At 43.1% G+C, this 24,005-nt stretch overlaps 1 protein-coding gene across 3 annotated transcripts in view; it reads left to right on the forward strand.

The window, feature by feature from the left end:
• The window catches only part of SCML4 (Scm polycomb group protein like 4), a 111,825-nt gene that overhangs the window by 41,509 nt on the left and 46,311 nt on the right, over positions 1 to 24,005 (forward strand). For 2 of the 3 annotated variants that reach the window (XM_027551280.1, XM_027551279.1), the window contains exons 2-4: positions 1,907 to 2,121; positions 18,620 to 18,749; positions 21,684 to 21,884. In XM_027551280.1, coding sequence (XP_027407081.1) covers positions 1,966 to 2,121; positions 18,620 to 18,749; positions 21,684 to 21,884 — 487 coding nt within the window. In that variant the 5' untranslated portion in view covers positions 1,907 to 1,965. The remainder of the gene's footprint in view (positions 1 to 1,906; positions 2,122 to 18,619; positions 18,750 to 21,683; positions 21,885 to 24,005) is intronic. The other variant, XM_027551281.1, reaches the window with a different exon arrangement.

The following is a 24,005-nucleotide window of genomic DNA, read 5'->3' on the forward strand; positions in this document are numbered from 1 at the left end:
ACATAGAAACTCTTAATGCTTGATGACAGCCTTTTAATATATCTTTGAGTATTTTAGTTTGCTATTAGTCTTGACCTTATCCTTAAACATTTGATAAATTATGGTTGTCTATCATCCATAGTTACATTTTCCCTAAAAAATATGCATCTTTTTTGTTTCCACTGTATTCTAATATTGGTACTTAAAAAAAAAAGTATTCATATTTGCTATTCTTACTTTTCTTTGTTCATATCTTGGTTTTGGAAAGGGAGATTTGGGGGACCTTGGACTTTTGACACCATCTTTTCCAGAATGTCTAGATTTGTTACTGAAAGGACCATTTTGTAGATGCTTTCCTCCAATTCTCTGAAATTATTCCAAGAAGTTATTTTGAGACTCCCCTATTAAATAACCTATTTAATTTTTAAAAACCTATTTAATTTTTAAAAATTTCTGTCCCATTACTTAAAATTGGATTTGACTCTGTGTTAAAATGGTCTATATTTGTAACAAGGAATTGGTGAACAGCATCTCCCTGATTGATGGATGAAATACAATACGTAATCATTCAGGTGTTTTGTGAATTGAGAGGACTGTGAGAAGACTCTCTCCAAGTATCTCCCCAACCACGGAGGTACTTAGTATTCCACTAAAAATACTTCACTGTTGTTCCATTGGCGTGAAGTCTGTTGATCAATTTAGTTCCCTGGAAGGTCCTTTGTACTCCTGAGATTGATGTGCTTTCTATAGAAGGACTTGGAAAGCAGCACAAATCCTGGCTTTTCCTCCCTCTAGGGAGAGGGAAGTAGAAAAAAAGAATGCAATTTAAAAGATGACTATTTTTCCTTAGGAAGTTATTGCTGGCATATTGAGAGATTTGGGGATAGTTAAGTGTAATTTTGAGTAATACGAATTCTTAGGGTAAAGTACTGATTAGTTTGTTACCCTCTCTTTAATCTTCAAAACCTATTCAACAAAAGGAGCTTTGTAGGCCTTCTGTGGCGGTCCAATGGTTAAGACTTTGCCTTCCAAAGCAGGGGGTGTGGGTTCAATCCCTGGTTGGAGCACTTATTTTAAGTATTTTTAATGCTGAGCATAGTAGTACAAGGGGGAAAGGATTTGTACATGGTGAGCAGTTACCCATAGTCCCACCGTCTTTGCTACTGGCCACTTTATCACCACATAAAATTTTGCAGAGTTGAGACAACTTTTACCTGCACTTTGTGGGATGCTTTTTCACTCAACCTCATGTTATTAAAAAGAGTATTGTTAAAGGCTTGTATTTAGCTGATTGTGTTATTCTTTAGATGTATTAACCATCCCCCGATTGCTTGTTATTGGGCTCTATTCATTTTATTTTTGAGAGTATGGAAGCTGGATCACATAAAAATGAACGTCTCCGTATGCAAATCTCTGTCTACATTTTGATTGAGGAACATAATCAACTTTAATACAATTGATTTCCTCTATTAAATTTATTTCATGGGGGGAAAAAGGTGTAACTATTTGTTACCCAGCCAAAGGGATAGGAGTGAATGTGAGAAAAAACTGGTTGTGTTTATTTAATGCTATTATTATTTCAGTTCAAAGTTGAACTAACTGGGAAATTGAGGCACATAGATAAAACTGTCTCCTTGCTGATGATACTACTGGTTGTACTGGTTGCTGGGAATCTATTGTCCTCTTCACCTAGCCAGTATCTTCCTTACTTCACTATAGTCCCATGGAAATTCACTATCCTTGAAATTATACCAGGAGCCCAAAAGCACTTTAAAAGCTCCAACTAATGCCTGGCTCTCTCCTATTTGGTCTTCCCCTCCCTTTGGGGTAGGTATGGCCAAAATCACCAAACCGGATCCATGTTTGCCTTGCAAACCAAACAAACACTTCTGTTTTTGTTTTGCTTTGTGTCTGGACTAATTCTTAGCACCTCTTCTGCCTGTGAGCGATTTGTCACTTCCTTCTGTAAGACTGGCACCAGCAGAAATGCAGTCTCAGAGGATCCCGGGGAGAAAGCGAGGCCGACCCCCACTTCACTCGACACCTGTGAAGATGGCAGTTCATAACATTTATTCTGCTTCAGCTGGTTCTTTACCAGCAGTGAAGATCCCAAAGAAAAGAGGGCGGAAACCCGGGTACAAGGTATGGCTCCATCATCTCCTTTCTCCAAAGTGGGATTGGGCCGGGGCATGGTGCTTGGGCAGACCTCCAGTGCAAAGTGTAATGAAAGGTTGGAAGTTGGGTAAAGACAGGGTGAGAAATAAGTTTCTCTTGGTGAAGAATGTGCCAGACGAAGCTTCATTGTTGCAACATGGCACACAATACATGCTGTTGCTGTCGTGTGCATTTTTACAAGTAGAGAAAGCAAATTACACCAGATGGGGAAAGTTGTGAGGCGAGCAGATTTTAGGGTCATAGCTAAACACACGTTATTAAGCTTCGCATCTCAATTAGCGTTTCAGACACTGAGCTTTCCCCTGACTGTTCTTATGAGGGCGGCTCTGGAAGCCACTTTCCAGAACTCATTTGTCATTAATTTTAGTAGAAGCAGATGATGTTCCTGAGACATTTAAATTAATAATGCGAGCAAGTTAGTGTCAAAGGATGTGAAGAATTTTCCCTAACACAGCCTCAATAAGGGGACTCATCATGAAAATGCAGGGTGTTAATTCATAGTTTCCTGCTTACAAAAGGTGCTGACGTCAAGTTTGGCTACAAGGAGGCACATGAAGCGAAATGAAAATCCTGTTACTCTTTCAAGAATTAATGATTTGGCGAGGCTTGAGGGGGTGGAGAATAAATTCTCTGATGTAACTGAAATCACATAAAACAACTCAAACCCAAGGGAGTGCTTCTCCTCCAAGATGTTTGTGAAGAGTCTGCTGGAGAAGAAAGACCACTGAGTTGTTTTCCATGAGCCTTTTGGGCATTAGAAAATGAGCTTCAGACGTTTTCCTTTGTCTATTTTTCTTGAAATAAAGGGCTTATGTTTCCATCTTGAGATCTGAATACTCAAACCAAGATGCAAATTGGCAATTAACTCTCATATATTTAGGAAAATGTATGGAAATTATTTCTGGTCAGCAGAAAGACAAAGCTTCCAGAAGGATCGGTCATTAATTCAACCTCTGTCCCTTTGGCTCTCCATAGTTCTTCCAACTGCTGGGAAATAGATGCAGTGAGGTAGGGGGAAGGTGACTCAAAGTTTTTTGGGGGGTCACTGGTTTTCGTAAAAGAAGGTTTTACTCGGCCAGCTCTTGCAGCAAAGTCTTCCATCACCGGTTCTTTTCCTAACAAAGAGAGCTTCCTTTTTCTCATGGACACACCGGTTCCAGAACTGTGTCTCTGAAGCTGGCCCAGGGCAGGTCTCTCTACTCAGCTACGTGTACAGTTGCTGGGGTCTGGGAATGGAACCTGGAAGGCTGGAGCAGGGCAGCCCTTCTGCATGCTAGAGCCAGGGAGTGAATCTAGGAACTGAAGAAACACACAGAAAACATTTCTCTCCTATTTGCTCTTTCTCCTGCTCCCCTGGGAGCTGTGACCCAAGAATGAAAATTACCGACAGACACAGCATTTATGCGGCCAGGAAAAATGGAAATTCACTCTGTGGATTGAGCCCAACTTTGCAGTTTTCCCATCTCTTGAAAAGGGCAGTTTTCAGGGCTCCCAACGTTCAGAGACAACTCAGGGCAGGAAGAAAGTTTTGGGAACCCTTAGCTGACACACAGCAGGTGGATCTGACTCCCATGCCTCAGAAGATCTCTTTTCTGGGGATAACAGGCCACTGCTCCTCCTTTCGGAGAAGGCACTGGCACCCCACTCCAGTACTCTTGCCCATGGACGGAGGAGCCTGGTAGGAAAATCCCATGGACGGAGGAGCCTGGTAGGCTGCAGTCCATGGGGTTGCTAAGAGTCAGGCACGACTGAGCTACTTCACTTTCACTTTTCACTTTCATGCATTGGAGAAGGAAATGGCAACCCACTCCAGTGTTCTTGCCTGGAGAATCCCAGGGACAGGGGAGCCTGGTGGGCTGCTGTCTATGGGGTCGCACAGAGTCGGACACGACTGAAGCGACTTAGCAGTAGCAGTAGCAACTCTTTCTTTAGTCCATCTCCCATATGTTTGAGGGAATTGTGGGAGTTATTTCAGGCCAGCAGCTCCCAGATAGCTCCCCAAGCCATGGGCTTCATGTTCTAGAAAAACAGCTCCAAACCAGGCACCAGTCTGCACAAAGTCCTGACCTGTTGATGGTGAGAGGAGAAAAATATCTAAAAGTCCTCACAGACTAAAGGGACATCTTTTATTCTGAAATATCTGCTTCTTGCTATTTTGTTGTTTAAAGTTTATAAAGTGCCATATGTTGCAAGGCTTTGGTAATCTTAAAAAAAATAATGTCCTTACTTGGCAAAATAAAGTTAGCAACCTGTTAAGTCTCTCCGATTTTACTTTTAGCAATTTCTTAGACCCTGAAGCCCCATTTTACCATTAACAAAATGGTTTTAATTGTGGAGAAGTCAACAAGGAAACTGTACAGTTTGATTTCATTTACCAAATGGTCACTCATTTTGGCGATTTTAACTATCTGGGATACAGTTGGGGAGCCAGAGTTGTTAAAAATAAAAACTCCTGAGCAAGTGAAATAAGATATTATTTGGTCTACCCTTAAAGATCTTGTACTTTATTACTAAGAAAATGCTTCCAAATCCTCCCTCAGAGTCTATTTACCTTTGTTGTAGACACATTTCTTACAAGCTTGATTATCACAGTTTAATAGCCTTCGATTTAAAGGTAAAGATATTTGGGGAAGATAGCATACACAGCTGGATACTGAAAGTATAATTATATGATTTCATATTAATAATTTAGAATAATAATATTATCAATGTTATAAAATAATACATAATATAACTTTTATTATATCAGTACATTATCATGATATATTTATGTTAGCAATATTATCATAAAATGACAAGTGTTGAGCCTTTGACAGGCTTTTCCCCAGGGGATTCTGAGGAGGCCTTGTTGTAGCGACTGTATCACCTGGTTTGTATTCATTGAAATTTGCCACTTCCTGCCTAGTGCTGTCCCAAGCGGCTCAGTCAGCCACCTCCGTGTCCCAGCAGACATGGAAAATCTCTCAGGTCCAAGTATGAGGACAAGCCTCTCCCTTTGAGACTCAAGCACAGCTGAACACAGGCTGTGACATTTAACCCTCTCTCTGTGTCTTGAGAATAACATGAGTAAATTACAGGCAGAAAAGGAAGAGTCTAACTAGCGGTCAGATGTCAGTGCTCCAGAGTTCATGGGTCAGCCCTTCTCCCAGGGCCCATCTGGCTATATCTTTTGGCCTTGGCCTGCAGCCACTTTGCTGGGGCATGCTCACTACTGTGAGAGCATCATTTTATGGCCTTATTGCCCCCTTCTCATCCCAGTCAAAGGAAGGAAAAACCTCTTAACATCATAATTTCTCCTTAAGAGCCATGAAAACAACCTTCCTCATTATCAAACAGAACATTTATACCTCAGTTTGAAGAATCTGTTATTGATTTAGGTTGTCAGCTCAGAGACTCCCCAAGGCCAACAGGTAGGCTTTCCTTACATTTCATGACTAAGGAGACCATCGAGGTCTTTTTAAAAAGATAAAGAGAGAGGGTCTGCTCCAGGGACAAACCCGAGCTTCCATTCTGCAAACATAGCTGATTATAATGGTTCCATATAGCAGAATTTTCAGCTTCTGTGTCTTTATAATTTAAGCAGGAGAAAAAGTGATGGGTTTTTAAGATAGCCATTTGTCCCCAATACACAATTACAGTAATCAATACTAATAGCAATAATAGTCATAAGTAACACTGAACACTTTCTACAGTTGAGTCTCTGAGCTTAAGCACTATATATATATGTATTTCTTGTATATCCTTGATAGTTCAATAGTGAGAGGAGTCAGAAAAGTGGCAGGAATTAGGCATGAATTAACCACACCCTGCAGTCTGAGACCACATAACTGTCAGGTCAGGAGCACTCTAGACCCTCAGCAATCTCTTTGCATTATTGTTCAGAATAATATTATGTTTCCTGATTCAAAAAAGAGTAGATTACGTTGTTCTGTTTAACAAGCTGAGGAAAGTGTAACATGTACAAAGAACATCATCCCCGAAATATTAAAAACAAATTCAGCTGCTGTAACAAAGACTGAAGAACAGTGGCTTAAGGATGATAGAAAGTAATTTCTATCTCATGTTAGTGTCTGGGAAGGCCATCTGGGGCTGATTTCGTGCCTTGGTGTTGAGGACCCAGGCTTCTGTTATATTGTTGTTTTGCTATCCTAATGGGTTTCCCAAGTGGCGCTTAGAGGTAAAGAACCCACCTGCCAATGCAAGAGACGTAATAGACATGGGTTTGATTCCTGGTTCAGGAAGACCCTCTGAAGGAGTGCACAGCAACCCACTCCAGTGTTCTTGCCTGGAAAATCCCATGGACAGGGGAGCCAGGCGGGCTGCAGTCCATGGGGTCGCAGGACTGAGGTGCCCACCGCTGTGCTATCCTAAGACACAGTCTCTACTTCATGCTCTAAGATGGCTCCTCCAGGTCCCACAAGCCGACTAGTCCAGCCAGCAGAATGGGGACAGAGGTAGCGGAGGGCAAGTTGTTCCTCTTTAAGGATGAAAGCTTCAAAATTGCACACAACCCTCATGCTTGAACTCACTGGCCAGAACTCACTGAGTCACTTGGCCACACTTAGCTCCACAGGAGGTGACAAAATGTAGTGCTGAGTGACAAGGTGATGAGCTAAAATTCAGAGATCTCATTAATTAATGAAGAAAGGGGCATGGATATTTGGGAAGAACTAGCAATCTCTGCTAAGAATTTAAAGGACAGTCTTCCATTAACTGGAGAATTAACTTTATGAAGAAAGTACTTTTCTAAAGAACATGGGTAAATGCAACATTTGGTTTTGTTCCTCCTTTTTTATTGTCATCCTTTTCCCCACTGAAAAAGTGTGTGTTCTTGACACTGTAACAAGGATGTCAAATTCCCAAAAATCTCAATTAAGAGAATGCTCAAGCTGAAAGTAGAAAGGATTTTGTTTATTTCAACAAAACTCTTTAAAGCCTCTTTCTAAAATGTGTTTTCGTTATAAATGCTGAATGGGTTTCAATGCTTCTTTGATTATCCAGATCTTGTATTGCCTTGAGAGTCATAGTTATGAACACTAAATGTAGTCTAATAGTATGCAAGGGAAGAATCAACATCTAACTCTTCCTGTGCCTACTTCCTGTCCCTCACCTGCTGATGGTGCATATGATGTGCCACCTGTGGCCATGAGGGAAATGACTACATGGGCACAAGGCAGGGGGCATTCCCTTGGGCTGAACAGTGTGCAGCACCTAGGGCAGGGACCGTCTCCCCTGGGTTTTTCTGTGACACCCCCACTCCCACCCTAGGGCTGAGCAGTGATCAGAGGTGGGGCTGAGCAGTCATCAGAGGTGAGGCTCAGCAGTGGGTCAGGGGCAGCGGTACCTGGTGAATGTTTTCTGATCAGCATTTTGAATGTAACTCAGAAATGAATGTTAGTTGGTATTTTCACTTATTTTGAGGAGTAATACAAATGTAAACAATGAAGTTGTATGTTGAAATTTCACTCATTCATCAAGGATGTGATTGACTTTGCTGAATCGGATACCAGTTGGTGAAAACAAAAAGTGTTTGTTTTCATGCTGTTCACTGTGTAATGGCTACAGAAAAGGCACACTTTAAGTTTAATTTGCATTTTAAGTATTTTCTCCATTACTCTCTTAAACCTGTGAGTTAACAAAACAGTAAATCCAGCCCTATTTGTAGCATTTGCCAGTTTCCAAGGTGTAAATATTCCCAACATGGCCAATTTCAAGGCACAAATGTAATGTTCCAGAACGTGGAGCTGGTCAAAGATACTGCAGTATCACTCCTGTAACTGTATTTCCACACAGATGCAGCAGTAAAATAATTAGAAAGTGGTGAGTTTTGATTAATACTCTGTAAGTACATGCACTTCAGTTTTTAATAATTGCTGTGTTTAAACACATATTGCAAACAACTTGCAATATTCCTGAAAATTTAACAATCATATCTTGTGAACTGACATAAGCTGCTCCATCTCACCACTGCTCTGAGCTCTGCTATGCACAGAATGCCTGTAACTGCACGTTCCATGTCCCCCCTCGTATCTGCAGGGCTGACCCCATGCCTGCTGATGCATAGAACTTAGCTGCTTCCCCCGTTTCTGAAGAAACTCAGTCACAGCAATTTACATTCCTTGAAGTGTGTGGTCTCTACTGAAGGTTGTCGGGGTCACAGGACAGAGTGGACACTCCATTAAATATTTCACATGAATGGATCTGTTTTTCTGAATTCCACTTTAGCCAGTGATGGTTATTTTTGTTTTCCTTTTTCTTCCTTCTGTCTCCTGATAACTCATGGAGTACTGGCTTCATTGTCTCCTCTCCAGATCGCCTCTGTCAGGAGGAATTTAAGTCATTCTCTTCAGTCCCACCCAGACAGAACAGTAGCACCACCACCACCACCTCCCCCCATGCCCACCCACCCTGTTGCACTTCACCAGTTTCACTACCTCTCTGGGCCCAAAGGAGAATATAAACCCAACATAGAGTTGGTGGGAGAAAGTTCCAGCATCCTCATGTTATTCCCATCCCATTTGCTCCCCTGAAAAGCACAAGAGGCTAGACCATTACCCTCCCATCTCTGAGCATCCTCTTCTGTCTTCGTTATTATGCAGGCAGTATATTGTATTGGGGTAATTTTATTTTCCTTGAGAAGTTTGTGCAAAGATTGGTTAACTGGGGTCTCAGATTTGACTGAGGGGTATATTGCCAAAGCAGGTCCCAAGGCCAAAGGATACTGGCCCCTCCATCCCTTGCATGTTTAATCTCTCCCAAGGGCAAGGAGAAAAAGGTGTGGGTAGACTCAGACAGGCTGACTCCTCGGAATGGAATTAGGTCATTGGCCACAAACTTCTTGTTGTTGGAGCTGATTTGCATTTCCAACAGGCAAGTTTTCTAGACTGAAGTCTGAGGTTAAACACGGTGAGGTATTCAGTTTTCCCCAACCCCACTTCCTGCATCGCTGCAGAACCCTGAGGGAGTTTTGTGTGAAGAAATAGAGCGAACCTAAAGGAGCAATGTGTCCCCAGGGAAAGCAATGGGCAGGGACGTGGACAAAGCTATCCTCCAAAGGAGTCAGAGAGGAAAACATGATTAAAAAAAATAGAACCCAGTATATTAGTTTCCTAGGGCTTCTGTAACAAAATACAACAAATTGAGTGACTTAAAAAATACAAAACTTTATGAAAATTTTATTTATTTTTAATTGAAATATAGTTGATTTACAATGTTGTGTTAGTTTCAGGTATACAGCAAACTGAATCAGTGATATATATATATGTATTCTTTCATATATAAGAAAATATTTATTCTATATTATATAATATAGTTATAATGTTATATAATAGTATATATTGTAATTGTATATATAATTGTATATATATCATTATATAATTGTATGTATATAATATTATATATAACAACATTATATTATAATGTTGCTGTTGTGCTTAGTCACTCAGTCATGCCCAACTCTTTGTGACCCTTTTGGACTGTAACCCACCAGGCTACTCTGTCCATGGGATTTTTCAGGCAGCAATACTGGAGTCGGTTGCTATTTCCTCCTCCAGAAGGCTCAGCAGGTAAAGAATATGCCTGCAGTGCAGGAGACAAAGGAAACACTGGTTCAATCCCTGGGTAGAATATACGTATATATTGTCTTTCTCTGTCTGACTTACTTCACTTAGGACGATAATCTCTAGGTCCATCCATGTTGCTGCAAAAGGCATTATTTTAATCTGAATACTATTCCACTGGATATATATGCCACATCTTCTTTATTCATTTGTTGATGGAACAGTAGAAACTTATTGACTCACTGTTCTGCAGGCTGGAAATCAGATCAGGGTTGGCCAGGTTGGTTCTTTCTGAGGGCTGGTAGGGAGGACCTTTTGTAGGTCTCTCTCCTGGCTTCTGGGGGCCTCAGATGTTCTTTGGCTTGTGGATTGTCTTCCCTCTGTGCATGTTTGTCTCTGCGTCTGAATTTCCCCCTTTTATAAGGACACAGTCATACTAAATTAGCGCCCGATCTAATGAGCTCATCTTAACTTGATCATCTGCAAAGACCCTATTTCCCAATAAGATCACATTCATAGGTGCTGGGGGTTAGGACTCTAACATCTTTTGTGGGGAGACACATTTTAATCCATAGCATTCAGTGTAATAATCTTTATCTTTAAACTAGGCATTTAGTCTATTTATATTTAAAGTAATTCTTGAAAAATTTGGGTTTAAATCGATATTTTGTGTATTCTATTCATCCTACTCATTCTGTGTTCCTTTTACCTGTCTTCCTGCCTTCTTTTTTTAAACATATAATTCTTTCTTTTCTACTCCTTGAAGTTTAAGCACTGTGTTTTCTAGTATATTACTGATTGCTCTAGAAATTACAGCATGCTTACATAGTAGAGTTTTCTAAAGTTAATCTTACATTTGCTTCTTCCCAGATAATACAAGGACCTTAGATCACTTTTAACTCGATTTATCACCATATTTGAATATTATTGTCAACATACATCTTAATTATTTTTTGTTTTTTAGTCCCCTTAAAACAATTATTTTTGTTTTGTAGAGTCATTTTCATTTAGAATCACTTGCTTACTTACCACTCAAAAATTCTTCATTCCTTTTTACATATCATACATCCTACCTGAAATCACTTTCCATTTGCCTGTAGTACATCTTTTAGAAGTCTTCTTTATAGATCCTCTAGTGAGGAATTCTCTTATCTTTTGTTATCTAAAATTACCTTTAGTTCATCTTCACTTTTGGAAAAAAAATATTTTTTTCTGCGTCTGATTGTAGATTTCTAGGTTTTTATTTCCTTGCAGCACATTGAAGATATTATTTTGTTTATCTCCTGGGGTACATTGTTGTAAAGAACTCAGCTATCCATCTGACTTACTGGAGCATTCCCTCCAATAAGGTTTTGTATTTTTAAGCTAATTTTAAGATTTTTTTTTCTTTTTCTTCAACATTCTACAATTTCATCCTGTTGTGTCTACCTATGGATTTCTTTTTTATTTAGTGTGTTTAGAATTTGTTGGACTTCATGAATCTGTGTATTAGAATTTTCATCAGCTCTGGAAAGTTCTAAGCCATTATCTTTTCAAATGTAACTTCTGTTCCATTCTTTCTGAAACTCTAACGTTAAAATGTCTATATTTGCCTTGTCTATTAACCTTTCTTCCATAGTTTTTATGCATTTATCTACTTTTTAATGAATTTCTTCTCACATATCTTCTGGCTCATTAATTCATTCTTTAGCTATATTTGTTGTTGTTGTTTAGTCGCTAAGCCATGTCCAACTCTTTGTGATCCCATGGACTATAGCCCACCAGGCTCCACCGTCCATGGGATTTTCCAGGCAAGAACACTGGAGGTGGGGTGCCAACCATGTCCAGCTCTTTGTGACCCCGTGGACTATGGCCCACCAGGCTCCTCTGTCCACGGGGTTTCCCGGGCAAGAACACTGGAGGTGGGGTGCCAACCATGTCCAGCTCTTTGTGACCCCGTGGACTACGGCCCACCAGGCTCCTCTGTCCACGGGGTTTCCCGGGCAAGAACACTGCAGCAGATTGTCATTTCCTTCTCCAGGGGATCTTCCTGACCCACAGGTTGAAACCATGTCTCCTGCTTGGCGGGTGGATTTTTACCCTTGAGTCACCTGGAAGCTATGTTTAGTATGCTGTTAGATCTGTTTATTTAGTTTTTAATTTTAGTTATTGTATAGAAGTTCAATTTGGTTCTTTTGTAGTTTTGCTGTTATTTTTATAGTTTTCTGTTCTCCAGAGATATTTTCAAACTTGTCTTTTATATCTTTATACAGAATATCAGAGTTGCTTTCATGATCTCAGTCTGATAATTGAAATATCTCAAGTATTTGTAGAGTTTGATTGCTGTGTGTTTTTATTGCCCATTCTTGCTTGGTTCCTTGCTTTCTTGTGTGTTTGAGCTGTGTTATTCATTGACTTTGAAAAATTATTTTGGAGATTTCTTTGAGACCTTTCTCCAGTGATGATTTGAGTTTGTTTTTTCAGGTAATCTGGGAGCATTGCCAGATTGGGTAATTTTTAAACTAACTTCACAGGCTAAAGTTTTCTTGGTGACCCAAATTTTGTGAATTTGGGCTGCAAACCTATGTGAGCTCTGGCTTGTGGCAATATCTTCCCAGGGATTCTGCACACCCCCGCCCCCTGTACTAAGGCAACTTTCCTGAGAGTCAGGAATGGGTGTGGTGAATGAAACAGGACAAGTTTACAGCTAGCTGGCTCACACTTACCCAGAGGTTTTAACCCTTCGGGTGAACCCTGGGATCTATGGCAATTCCAAGGCCTAGATTTCACCTGTATTTGGGCCCAATTATTCTTTATATTATATATTGTTAGCTCCTCCTATTTTTACTAATCTTACATTTTATCCATTGTAAGTAGTTGTTTTCAGTTGATCCAAATAACATAGTTTTCTATATTCCCAGAAACAAAGCTCCAAAGAAACTTAGGATGCCACATTTCTTCTAATCAACACTCAAAAATATGGCACTGACACTGGTTTTATCTCAAACTCTTTGTTTTCAAAAGTGGTCTAATGCAGGGTACATAAATAACATGATGAGTTGAAAGAGAACTTAGAAACCAACAACCCGGACTTCCCTGGAAATCCAGTGGTTAAGACTCCATGCTTCCACTGCAGGGGGCGTGAGTTCAATCTCTGGTCAGGAGAACTAAGATCCCGCATGCTGTTGGTACAGCCAAAAATAAATAAATAAATCCAACAACCCTATCCTCATTTAGGGCTTCCCTGGTGGTGCTAGTGGTAAAGAACCTGCCTGCCAGTGCAGGAGACGTAAGAGATGCAAGTTCTATCCCTGGGCTGGGAAGATATCCTGGAGAAGGGCATGGCTATCCACTCCAGAATTCTTGCCTGGAGAATCCCATGGGCAGAGGAGCCTGACAGGCTACAGTCCATAGGGTCGCAACGAGTTGGACACAACTGAAGCAACTTGGCAGGCACACACCCTCATTCGGAGGATGAAGCCCAGAGGTATTGAGTGGTTTCCTCAGAGTCCCGTGTGAACTGGGGGCAGGACCAGGATTAGAACTCCAGCGTCTCTGAGGCCTGTGTTCTCTTCACTCCCCTGCAGTTTGCTGGGCAATATGAAATCATGTCAGTTCTCAGTGTCCATTTCCCAGATGAGGAAATGTGGATGCTTAGCTTCTCTTCATGTTTTCTCCCAGAAGTACTATGTAGAACCTATCGTGTGGTATTTTGCAGGCTTACTGCTTGAGTAGTAGAGGAGGAATATTTAGAATCTTGGAGACAAGTGAGTCTTCCGCAAAGTTAACTAAATGAGCAACAAGTAAAATGCTAATGTTTTAAACTAATGTAATAGAAATATATTATCAAAACAAAGTTTGTGTGAATAAATCTAGAAGTTATCTTTGCTTTTGCATTTTATCTCTCCCATCACCCTAGTTTCAATTCCAAAATACACCTGAATCCAACCAATTCTTTGTCTTCACTACCTTTACCCTAGTTCAGCCACCTATGCCTCTTGCCTGCACCATATGACAACCTCCTCACTAGTGTTCTTTTCTCTATTTTTGTACCCCCTCATCTATTCTCTGTATAGCAGCCATACTTTACTTTATAAAATAAAATCTAGGATGTGTCTTTCTCTGCTTAAAATGCTGTAATTGTTTCCATTCCTCTTAGAGACTGTATTTATTTACTCAGGCTGCTATAACAAAGTACCACAAAGAGTGTGGCTTGAAACAGGAGTTCTGGAGGCTAGAAGTCCAAAATTAAGATATTGGCAGGGACATGCTCTCTCTGAAGGTTCGAGTGGTTCTGAAGGTTCTTGACTCTTCTGAGCTTCTGGTGGTTGCCTGCAATCCTTGGTGTTCCTTGACTGTAGACCTATCACTCCAATCTCTGCCTCCATTGCCATATGGCATTCTACCTGTGTGTATGTGTTCAGATTTCCCTCATCTTATAAGGACACAAGGCACTGGTATTAAGGCCCACTCTAACCCAGTGTGGCCTCATCTTAACTTGATTACATCTGCAAAGACCCTATTTCCCAGTCAAGTCCCATTCACAGGTACTGGGGCTTAGGACTTGAACATGTCTTCTTGAGGGGGACAGGATTCAGTCTACAGCACTGACCTAGAAAGTCCTCATGATTGGGCCCTGACCACCTGGCTAACCCCATCTTACCTCCTTCTGCCTTGCTTACAATTCCAGCCACCCTGGCTTCCTTGTACTTTGAAGAAGCCAAGCTTTAGGAGGTTTACACTGACCACTCTGTCTGCTTGGAAAGTTTTTTCCCCAGGCTCCCTCTTGTTATTCAGATCTTGAAGTAGGTGTCACTTCCTTATCGGACTACCCCAGTCACCGGTTCCCTTTTATCACATCACCATATTCTACCTCTCAGAGTAGTACTTATCACAATGTGACATTTTTGTTGTGTGTTTCTTGTTTCCTCCTACTATGATATTAGCTCATCAAGAACAATGACCTTATCTCTCCCATTCACAGCTGTATCTTCAGCGCCTAGAACAGTTTCCTGTGCACAGTAGGTGCTCAATGAATATTTGTTGAGTGAATGACTACCTCATGGAATGAATTTTTTTTCCCTTTTCAGACTTAGCTTAAATGATGCAACTTGGAAAGAGCAGCTCCTGCCTAAGCAATACTTAGGGACCATTGCAAAATGTATTGGGAATATGTTTTTTAAAGGGGATCATGAGCAAGTTGTAAGGTAAGAAGGTGGGTCTTCAAAGATTGGGGAGATATGGTCCCAAGTGGGTAGGTGTAGAAAATGTAGATGGGTCCTGGGAGGAAGATGGACAATTCCCTTTCCTGCTGTGGCTACAGGAGCAGGAAACTTGGAACTCATTTGTATTTCTGGAATTTCTAATAATAAAAGTATAATACCAGCAGCAATGATGATAATAAATGTTTACCGAGTTCTCACTTTGCACTAGCCCTGTACTAAATGTTTATACTTCATTCTTACCATCCTTGTGAGAAGGTATCATCCTTACAGATGAGAAAAGGCAGACTCTGAAGGCTGAGTAACAAGACTTAGCACAGCGTTAATGAGTGACTGAGCTGGGTTTTGAACCCAGATCCAAAAGCTAGTGCCCCACTGCATGTGCCCACTGCTCTCCTGAACTTAATTATTTCTGGCTGTGCCGGGTCTTCGTTGCTGTGTGTGGGCTCTCTCTAGTTTGGCGGGTGGGGGGTGGGTACTCTCTAGCTGCAGTGCATGGGCTTCTCATTGTGGTGGCTTCTCTTGCTGGAAGAGCACAAGCTCCGGAGTGCGCGGCCTTCAGTAGTTAAGTCAGTTAGTTGCCCCATGGCATGTGGAACCTTCCCAGGCCAGGGAGCCAACCCGTGTACCCAGCATTGGCAGGCGAATTCTTAACCACTGGACCACCAAGGAAGTTCCTGAACTCATTTTTAAGTTCTGCTCTGTTGTTTCATCCTCTGCTGATATGCAATGTTAGTCGCTCAGTCATGTCCACCTGTTTGCGACCCCATGGACTGTAGCTCTTCAGACTCCTCTGTCCACGTAATTCTCCAGGTAAGAATACAGAGTGGGTTGCCATCTCCTTCTCCAGGGGATCTTCCCGACCCAGGGATTGAAGCTGGGTTTCCTGCATTGTGGGCAGATTCTTTACTATCTGAGTCATCAAGGAAGCCTCTACACATATGTATACTCCCCAGATCACACTGCATATCCTTCATTTACCCACCTCTTGTTGTCAATCTAACAAATACTGTTTAGTTAGTACATCTGTTTCTGCCACACTTGCATATTTCTAGAAAAATACTTGAATTTTACATTCTGACCCCTTCTCCTTTAGCATGCCCTGGCCACACATCTCAGTTTGTAAGCGAATCCCTTCCCAGCTGTTGTCAGTGATTTTCTATAGCAAGTGTCTTAGAGAAGGTCTTCCGCTGAAGACAGCAGGAACAAGAAACACTCCAGGCCCTTACTTTGGATCTGTGAATGGAAAAGAAAGATGAGCCACTCCCAAATTCCCCAGCCCCTTTGGTGGAGGCTCCAGCTGGCAGGGGCCACCTCTACCCTTCTGCTTCATCCCTTCACTATACTTCAACACAGCAAAGCACAGCCACTGGCAACCAAGCCCTGGATGAGGAATCGCCACACCCATTTGATTATGGTTTTGAATTTCAGGTAAAGGTGCCAAAGCTGACAGCATCTGTATGGGGCTGTTGGCTTTGAAGGCCAAGGGTTAGCTCTTGTATGTCAGAGCAAGGCGTCCTGGGCAGCAAATCTACGCTGCCAAGAAAGAGGCCTCTTCTTCTTCCTTCTTATTTGTGTTTTTCTTTTTTTTCTATTTGTGCCAGATTCTGTTTTTAAGATTTTTAAAATAAACTATATTTTAGAATAATTTAAGTTTAGAGAAGAGTAGCAAAGATACAGAGGATTCTCATATACCAGACACCTAGTTCCCTGTATTGTTAACATCTTACATTATAGTGTTACATTTGTCACAGCTAGTGAATTAATAATAATACATTATTGTTAAATAATATCACTATTTTAATGAGATTCATTACTTCTTCCCTGTTCTGTTACAGAATTCATCCAGGATACCTCATCACACATTCAGTCATCATGTCTCCTCTGGGCTGTGAAAGTTTCTTAGACTTTTGTTGTTTCTGATGACATTGGCAGTTTTGAGGAGTATTGGTCATGTATTCTGTAAGGGCTTCCCTGCTGGCTCAGATGGTAAGGAATCTGCCTGCAGTGAGGGAGACCTGGGTTTGATCCCTGGGTCGGGAAGATCCCCTGGAGAAGAGAATGGCAACCCATCTCCAGTGTTCTGGAGAATCCCATGAACAGAGGAGCCTGACAGGCTACAGTCCATGGGGTCCCAAAGAGTAGGACACAACTGAGTGACTAACACTTTCACTTTCATTCTATGAAATATTCTGCAATTTGGACTTGTTTGAAGTTTATCCCATGATTAGATTGGGATTATGGGTTTTTGGAAAAGAGGTCTCACAAGTAAGGTGCCATTACCATCATGTCTTATCAAGGGTGCATACTACTGACATGGTTTATCACTGTGGATGGCGATCTGGCTCCCCTAACTGAGGTGGTGTTTGACCGGCTTATCTCCTGTAAAGATACTTTTTCCCCATTTCCATACTGTCCTCTTTGGAAGGAAGTCACTATGCGTGGCCCACACTCAGGAGTGAGGAGCTATGCTCCACAATAAAATACTTAGAATTGTTATCCCTGGGAGATTTGTCTATTCTCCCCATATATTTACTTAGTCAGTCATTCATTTATGTAAGTATGGAGTCATGGATATTCACTATAGACTTTATTTTTTTTTTAACTACTTTCTTTATCTGTTGCTCGTGTTGCTCCTGGTTTGACCACTGAAACTCTTTCAGATGACTCCTTTGTCCCTGGGACCTACCCCTTTCATTGTTTGTGTATGTAGGTAGTTTTTTAATTTAGTACTTGCCTTTTTGGCACAGTAAGATGATCCAGGCTCATCTTGTATGTTTCCAGTCCTAGCCCTAGAATCAGCCATTTCTCCAAGGATACCTGGTTCCTTTGATTGAAGAATGGTATTAGAAATGAAGATAGCAGCATTTTGTTTTATATTATCCATTAAAAACCAAAACAAGCCATTAAAAAAGAAAGCAGCAATGAAAAGCAGTCTGGAGCAGGGTTGAAACACAGGTCAGCAGTGAAGAGGTGAAGTAACTGACTTACTCATATTTTTAGGGTGGAGAACTGAAATTAGAAACTTGTCTGTTGAACCATGGTACAAAGAGTGATTTGTTGGTATTGATCCATCACCTAGTCATTTCTCCCTTAATCCATAACAGCAAATTTCAGCTCCTCATTTGTGATTTCAAGTGAACAACGTTCAAGGTGGCTGCTTGTCACCACTAAAGAATGCACTCATCTGCACTCTTAGGCTCCACCACAGGAAAAAACTCCCGAGAAGCATTTGGAAGACCAGCTCCTGCTCTTTTCCAGCAGGATCCAGTGCGCTCTGTGAGCAGAAAGCTCAGCAGAGTAGACAGAGCTTCAGGGCTGCTCACTGGCTGGCTGGCTGGAAAACCCTGTCTCAGGAACCTCAGGAGCACAGGGGCTCAGGCGGGGAACGGACCCCACCCTGCATCCTGCCCTCAGGAGGCTTACGGGCTTCAACTCTTCACACCTCTGTGTGTCCCACACCCACTGCCTGACACAGTCATTTCCTGGGCGGCTCCACTGTAAGGACGGGGTGCAGAGCTCAGCTCTGGTTGTGATCCAAACTTGAGTCTTGCTCATGAACTCGAATCTGAAGTTCAGCTTCCAAAGCAGCACAGTAGGAAGCATGATGGAGTAGCAGTGGTTAACTGAGCCCAGGAATGAGCTTGGGAAGGTGTAGGGAGCATCTCCAGATTTTTCACTGATTCCATGGGTTCTCTCTTGCAGCTTAAGTCTCGAGTTCTCATGACTCCTTTAGCCCTGTCTCCTCCACGGAGCACACCAGAGCCCGACCTCAGCTCCATCCCTCAGGATGCAGCCACGGTACCCAGCTTGGCAGCCTCACAGGCTCTCACAGGTAGGTCAGGTGAATGAACTCCAAGGCTGTGATGACTTGTCCACAAGCTAAAGTTCTTTTGTGAGCTAGTGAGCTACCACCGAGATGGCTCAAATGAAGGATTTAATGTGTGTTAGCTGGACAACACATAGGATGACCAAATTCTCTGAGAACATCTATTTAAATGTCTCACAGCCTGAATTATTTGCAGTTGTTTTTCAATGCATCTTGAATTCGCTGGTTGCTGTGAGTGGATGGGGACTAGAAAGAGTGGTTGTTGGCCCATCTTCTTCTCTTCAGAGACAGGTTAACTTTGTACCAATAGTGAGCCTGCTCACCTCAAAGAGTTTCTGTCCCTGTGTTTGTGCTTCCAGATCTCCTAAGGATCCTGATGTCCCCCAGTCCCACCTAGTACCAGCCAGTCCAGTCAGGGTAGACCTCTGCCCAGTCTCTCTGATGGGGTGTCCACCAGTGGACCGACAGTTCCATCCCAAGAGTAACAGCAATAGGATGGTCTCTTTCTCTCTTACACACACACACACACACAGATCCTCCTCATCACAAACCACCCCCAGCCCCATCCCATTTCAATTCCTTGGTGCCCTCCCCATACTGTTGGGTAAAAAGCAGACTTTGCAGTATGGCCTACAAGGCCCTGCTCTAGTCTTTAGGGCCCACCATAGGATCACTGCATATTCTCTCTTCTCTTTCTGGAATGATCTTTCCTCTGGTCACCCTCTCTTGTATCTCAGCTCAGGTAGTGGTGGTGGTTTAGTCGCTCAGTCATGTCCAACTCTTGTGACCCCATGGACTGCAGCCCATCAGGCTCCTCTGTCCATGGAATTTTCCAAGCAAGGATATTGGAGTGGGTAGCCATTTAGTACTCCAGGGGATCTTCCCAACTCAAGGATGGAACCCAGGTCTCCCACATTGCAGGCCGATTCTTTACCATCTGAGCCACCAGAGAAGCCCCATCTCAGCTCAGGTACTTCCCTCAAAAAAGCCTTCACTGACTTTCCTGCCAGGGTTCCCAGGAAGAGCTCTTCCAGCCCCTCCCTAGTGTTTTTGCAGCCAAGGTCCCACTTCACTTTCTGTAGTTCTCTGAGTAGATCTTTCTCCCCTGCAGGGCCCTAAGCTCTCTGAAGCCGGGGATCATGTCGATTTGGTTCACCATTTTCTCTGTGGGGCCTAGCACACTACTGCCTGGCATGAAGGTCCCTTGTCAGTTCGGGGTTTTACCGAATCATCTGGGCTTAGTAGGGGAGAAGGCAACCTGGTAGAGTGAAAAGAGCACACAGGTCATGACATCAGAAAGACGTGAGTTCAAATCCCTGTCGCACCACTAATTATACTTTCTGAGCAGCCACTTCACCACTTTTTACCTCAGTTTCTTCATTACCAACAAAATAATAATATGTAGTTCTCAGGTTTATTTTGAAAATCAAACAAGGTAAAGTATATACAATGCCTGGACTATATAGTAGCTGCTCAGTAAAAACTAATTTTCTTCAACTTTATTACTGTTTAATCCTTCCAAAATTCTTATGGTTTCCTCTTAAAGTCTTTCTTCAACACTCCTCTGCACTAGTGGCCCCCAAGGTAAGATGCTCATATCTGGGCTGGGGACATAGGGAGACGTAAGAGGAGTCATTAACCTGTAGAAGAAAATATGATAGCTACTATTAGTATTTCTTTTTATATCACCCTTTAAATTTTTCTATTTTTTGGTTGCATTTTAAATGTATGCAATACATTAATATGGTTGAGAAGGTCTATAACCTATAAATAAATAAACACATTTGGGGACACATGCTTAAAAGATTTTTTTACCAGTATGATGTATTTAAAACTGCAGGGAGGATTCCCCTGGTTATCCACGGGTTAAGAATCCACCTGCCAATGCAAGGGACACATGTTCAATCCCTGGTCCAGGAAGATCCCACGTGACTCGAGGCAACTAAGCCTGTGTGCCACAACTACTGAACCCATGCTGTAGAGCCCATGCTCCGCAACAAGAGAAGCCCACAATGGGAAGCCAGTGTACTGAAACTGGAGGGTAGCCTGCATGCAGCAACAGAGACCCAGCACAACCAAAAATAAATAAAATTCTAAAAGAAAAAAAAACAAAACTAAAACTACAGGGGCTTCTGGTTGGGCTCACCTAATACTGAGTGTTCATTATCCCTGAGATTGTTGATAGAATTCTCTTTAGAACTCATCGAATATATAGTTTTTGGAGTAATTAGCATCATGTCGATTTTTTTTTTAACTGAAGGTTAACAACAACAATGATGGCAAATGCCAAACATTATGTATAGCTTGAGAGCTTCTTGAGAGGAGGAGGGAAGGTTTTTTTTTTTTTTAAATGGAAGATAATTGCTTTACAATGCTGTGTTGGTTTCTGCCACACAACATGAATCAGCCATACACCTGTCTCCTCCCTCTTGAACCTCTCTCCCACTTTGCACTCCATCCCAACCCTTTAGGTCATCACTGAGCATCAGGCTGAGCTCCCTGTGTTATATAGCAACTTCCCACCAGCTATCTATTTCACATATGGTAATGCTTATGTTTCAGTGCTACTCTCTCAGTTTGCCCAGAGGGAAGATTTTATATGTGTATATTCCCAGCATAGAAATACATTTGTACACACGGTCCATAACTGTCTATGCTTCAGATTTGAATACATCGGAGGGGACACACCTGTCTGTCTCTTCCCAACCAGGAGGCTGTCTTGAGAGCAAGCCCTGGTAGTTGGGCTTTTTTTGTCTCTTTTACTTGTCAAGTTGGGAAGAATTGGTGCCACTTTGGCCTTTTCAGCTTTCCCAAGGCCAGAGCCAAGGGGACATGGCTGAGGCATCCTGCCCCTGCCCCCCATCCCCAGCCCCGAATACAGGAGCCACTGCAGGCCTGATGTGCTTCGATACTGAGGGCTTTGTGGGTCTCTTTCCACAGTCTGCCTCTACATCAACAAGCAAGCCAATGCAGGGCCGTACCTGGAGAGGAGGAAGGTGCAGCAGCTCCCTGAGCACTTCGGGCCTGAGCGGCCGTCAGCAGTCCTGCAGCAGGCTGTGCAAGCATGCATCGACTGTGCCCACCAGCAGAAGCTGGTCTTCTCCCTGGTCAAGCAGGGCTACGGTGGCGAGATGGTGTCAGGTAAGGCCCTGGAGTGGACGGTATGAGGAGGGCAATGCAGGAGACCCTGGTTCAATTCCTGGGTTGGGAAGGTCCCCTGGAAAAGGGATAGGCTACCCGCTCCAATATTCTTGGGCTTCCCTGATATCTCAGACAGTAAAGAATCCACCTGCAATGCAGGAGACCTGGGTTTAATCCCTGGGTTGGGAAGGTCCCCTGAAGGAGGACGTGACAACCCACTTTAGTATTCTTGCCTGGAGAATCTCCATGGACAGAGGAGCCTAGTAAGCTACAGTCCATGGGATCGCAAAGAGTCAGACACGACTGAGCGACTAAGCATGGCATCCATGGGTGTCTCCAAAGAGGAAAGCAGCTGAGTCAGGCTTGGGGGACTGTGGCCAGGGTCTGTCTCCATCTGCTGGGCTCCAGGGGCCTTAAATGAGCCTGTGTGCCAAAGGGGCCTGAGGAGAAGAGGCTCCCGGACCTGGGTAAGAAGACTAGACATCTGAATCCTCTCCCTTGACTTGTCCCTTTCTCTCATCTCCACTTCCAGCTCATCAATAAATCCTATTGTTCTAACTTCCAAATACATTCAGAATCAAGCCACTTTTCATGACCCACAGTAATCACTCTGGTTCTTTCCAAATCTAAGCCAGATCATGCCCCTCCTCTGCTCCAAATCCTCAACAGCTCTCATGTCACTCCCAGAAAAAGCTCACATCCTTACAAGGGCTCCCAGGCCCCATGTGACCTGGCTCTGGTCACTTCTCTCTCTTGTTTTTTTTTTTTTTTGGTCACTTCTCTTAAGTCCTCCATTTGACTCTGGTCACAATGGCTTCCTTCGTATGTCCTCCAACCACGCTCCTCCTGCCTCAGGACGTTTGCACCTGCTGTTCTCTCTTTCTGGAATGTTCTTTCTCCAAGTGTCCATGTGACTTGCTCCTAGACTTCCTTCAGATTTATAGTCAAATGCCACCTTCTCAAAAATCCCTTTCCTGACTACCCTGTCTGACATATCAGCCTTTGTCACTATTTATTCTCCCTTCCTCCATTTCATTCCTTTTTCATAGCACTTGTCACTGTGCAGGGAAGTGGGGAAAGTTCATGGTCTCAACCTATCTCACAGGATATGTTTTTGTTTGTATTTAACAAGAGCTCAATCCCACGTCGCAGCACACTCCTCCAGTTTGCACCCTGACTGAACAGCATCCAGAGGGAGGGGGAGGTGTCACCACAAGGTGGAGGAGGACTTTAGAGCTCCGCCCCCTCAGCTGCTCCCCTGACCGAGACTGCCTGTCTTCTCCACGTGTACAGTGGTTGTCACCACTTGCCCTTAAGGCCTTGGAGCTCCACACCTTTGCAAGATGCTTTGAATCCGAGAGGACAGCCTGGTGTCTTCTCTGGCCCAGCATCATGGACACAGCCTCCATATACCCAGGCAAAAGGGAGCCAACTTTCCATTCACAGGGCAGTACAGGTGACCCTGCTGGCTGGCTAAGAGAGGATTTGAGAGAGGGGCCTCTAATGTGGCTGTGTCCTGCAAAACCAAAACATAAGTGTTTTCCTGGACTCCAGGTCAATAACCAGGGTTTGCAGGTGGGGAGATATTGCAGCACAGCTTCACCAGCTCATCCTGACTCAGCCCTCCTTCTGGAGCTCCCTCTGAGAAAGAAGCTGGATCTGTCTAGCTGGTAACTGATTAAAACAGAACTTGGCGAGGTCTGGGTGCATGTGTCTGACCCAGGGTGACTTCTAAGAGACTCCAGTAGATGCGGGCAGAAGAGAGGAGGAAGAAGAACTGCACCAAGAGGGGCCCAAGAGGAGAGTCCCACTGTCAGACCTCTGAGGGCTCCTTGGTTGTTCTTTCCTGATCTGAGAGCCAGGTTCTCGAACCTGGACTACTCTCTGAGGTTGAAAGCCTTGTCCTTTTCCTGGCTAAACAGCAGAGCTCAAGACACAGACCAGTGCTCAGAGAAAGCTCTTCCTGCACTCTGTGCCCCTCCCTCTTGAGTGAATCCCACCCAGGTTCTTTGTGGCCCTGCCCTCGGCTGGGAGAGCAGACCCCTAACTCTCTGGTCTGCTGCTCAGCCTTTCTGTGGCCTCAGGGGCCTTGGCACTGGTGAGGAGGTTCTGCAGAGCCTG

Source organism: Bos indicus x Bos taurus, chromosome 9 (genome assembly GCF_003369695.1).
Source record: "Bos indicus x Bos taurus breed Angus x Brahman F1 hybrid chromosome 9, Bos_hybrid_MaternalHap_v2.0, whole genome shotgun sequence".
In the NCBI taxonomy this organism is placed as follows: domain Eukaryota; kingdom Metazoa; phylum Chordata; class Mammalia; order Artiodactyla; family Bovidae; genus Bos; species Bos indicus x Bos taurus.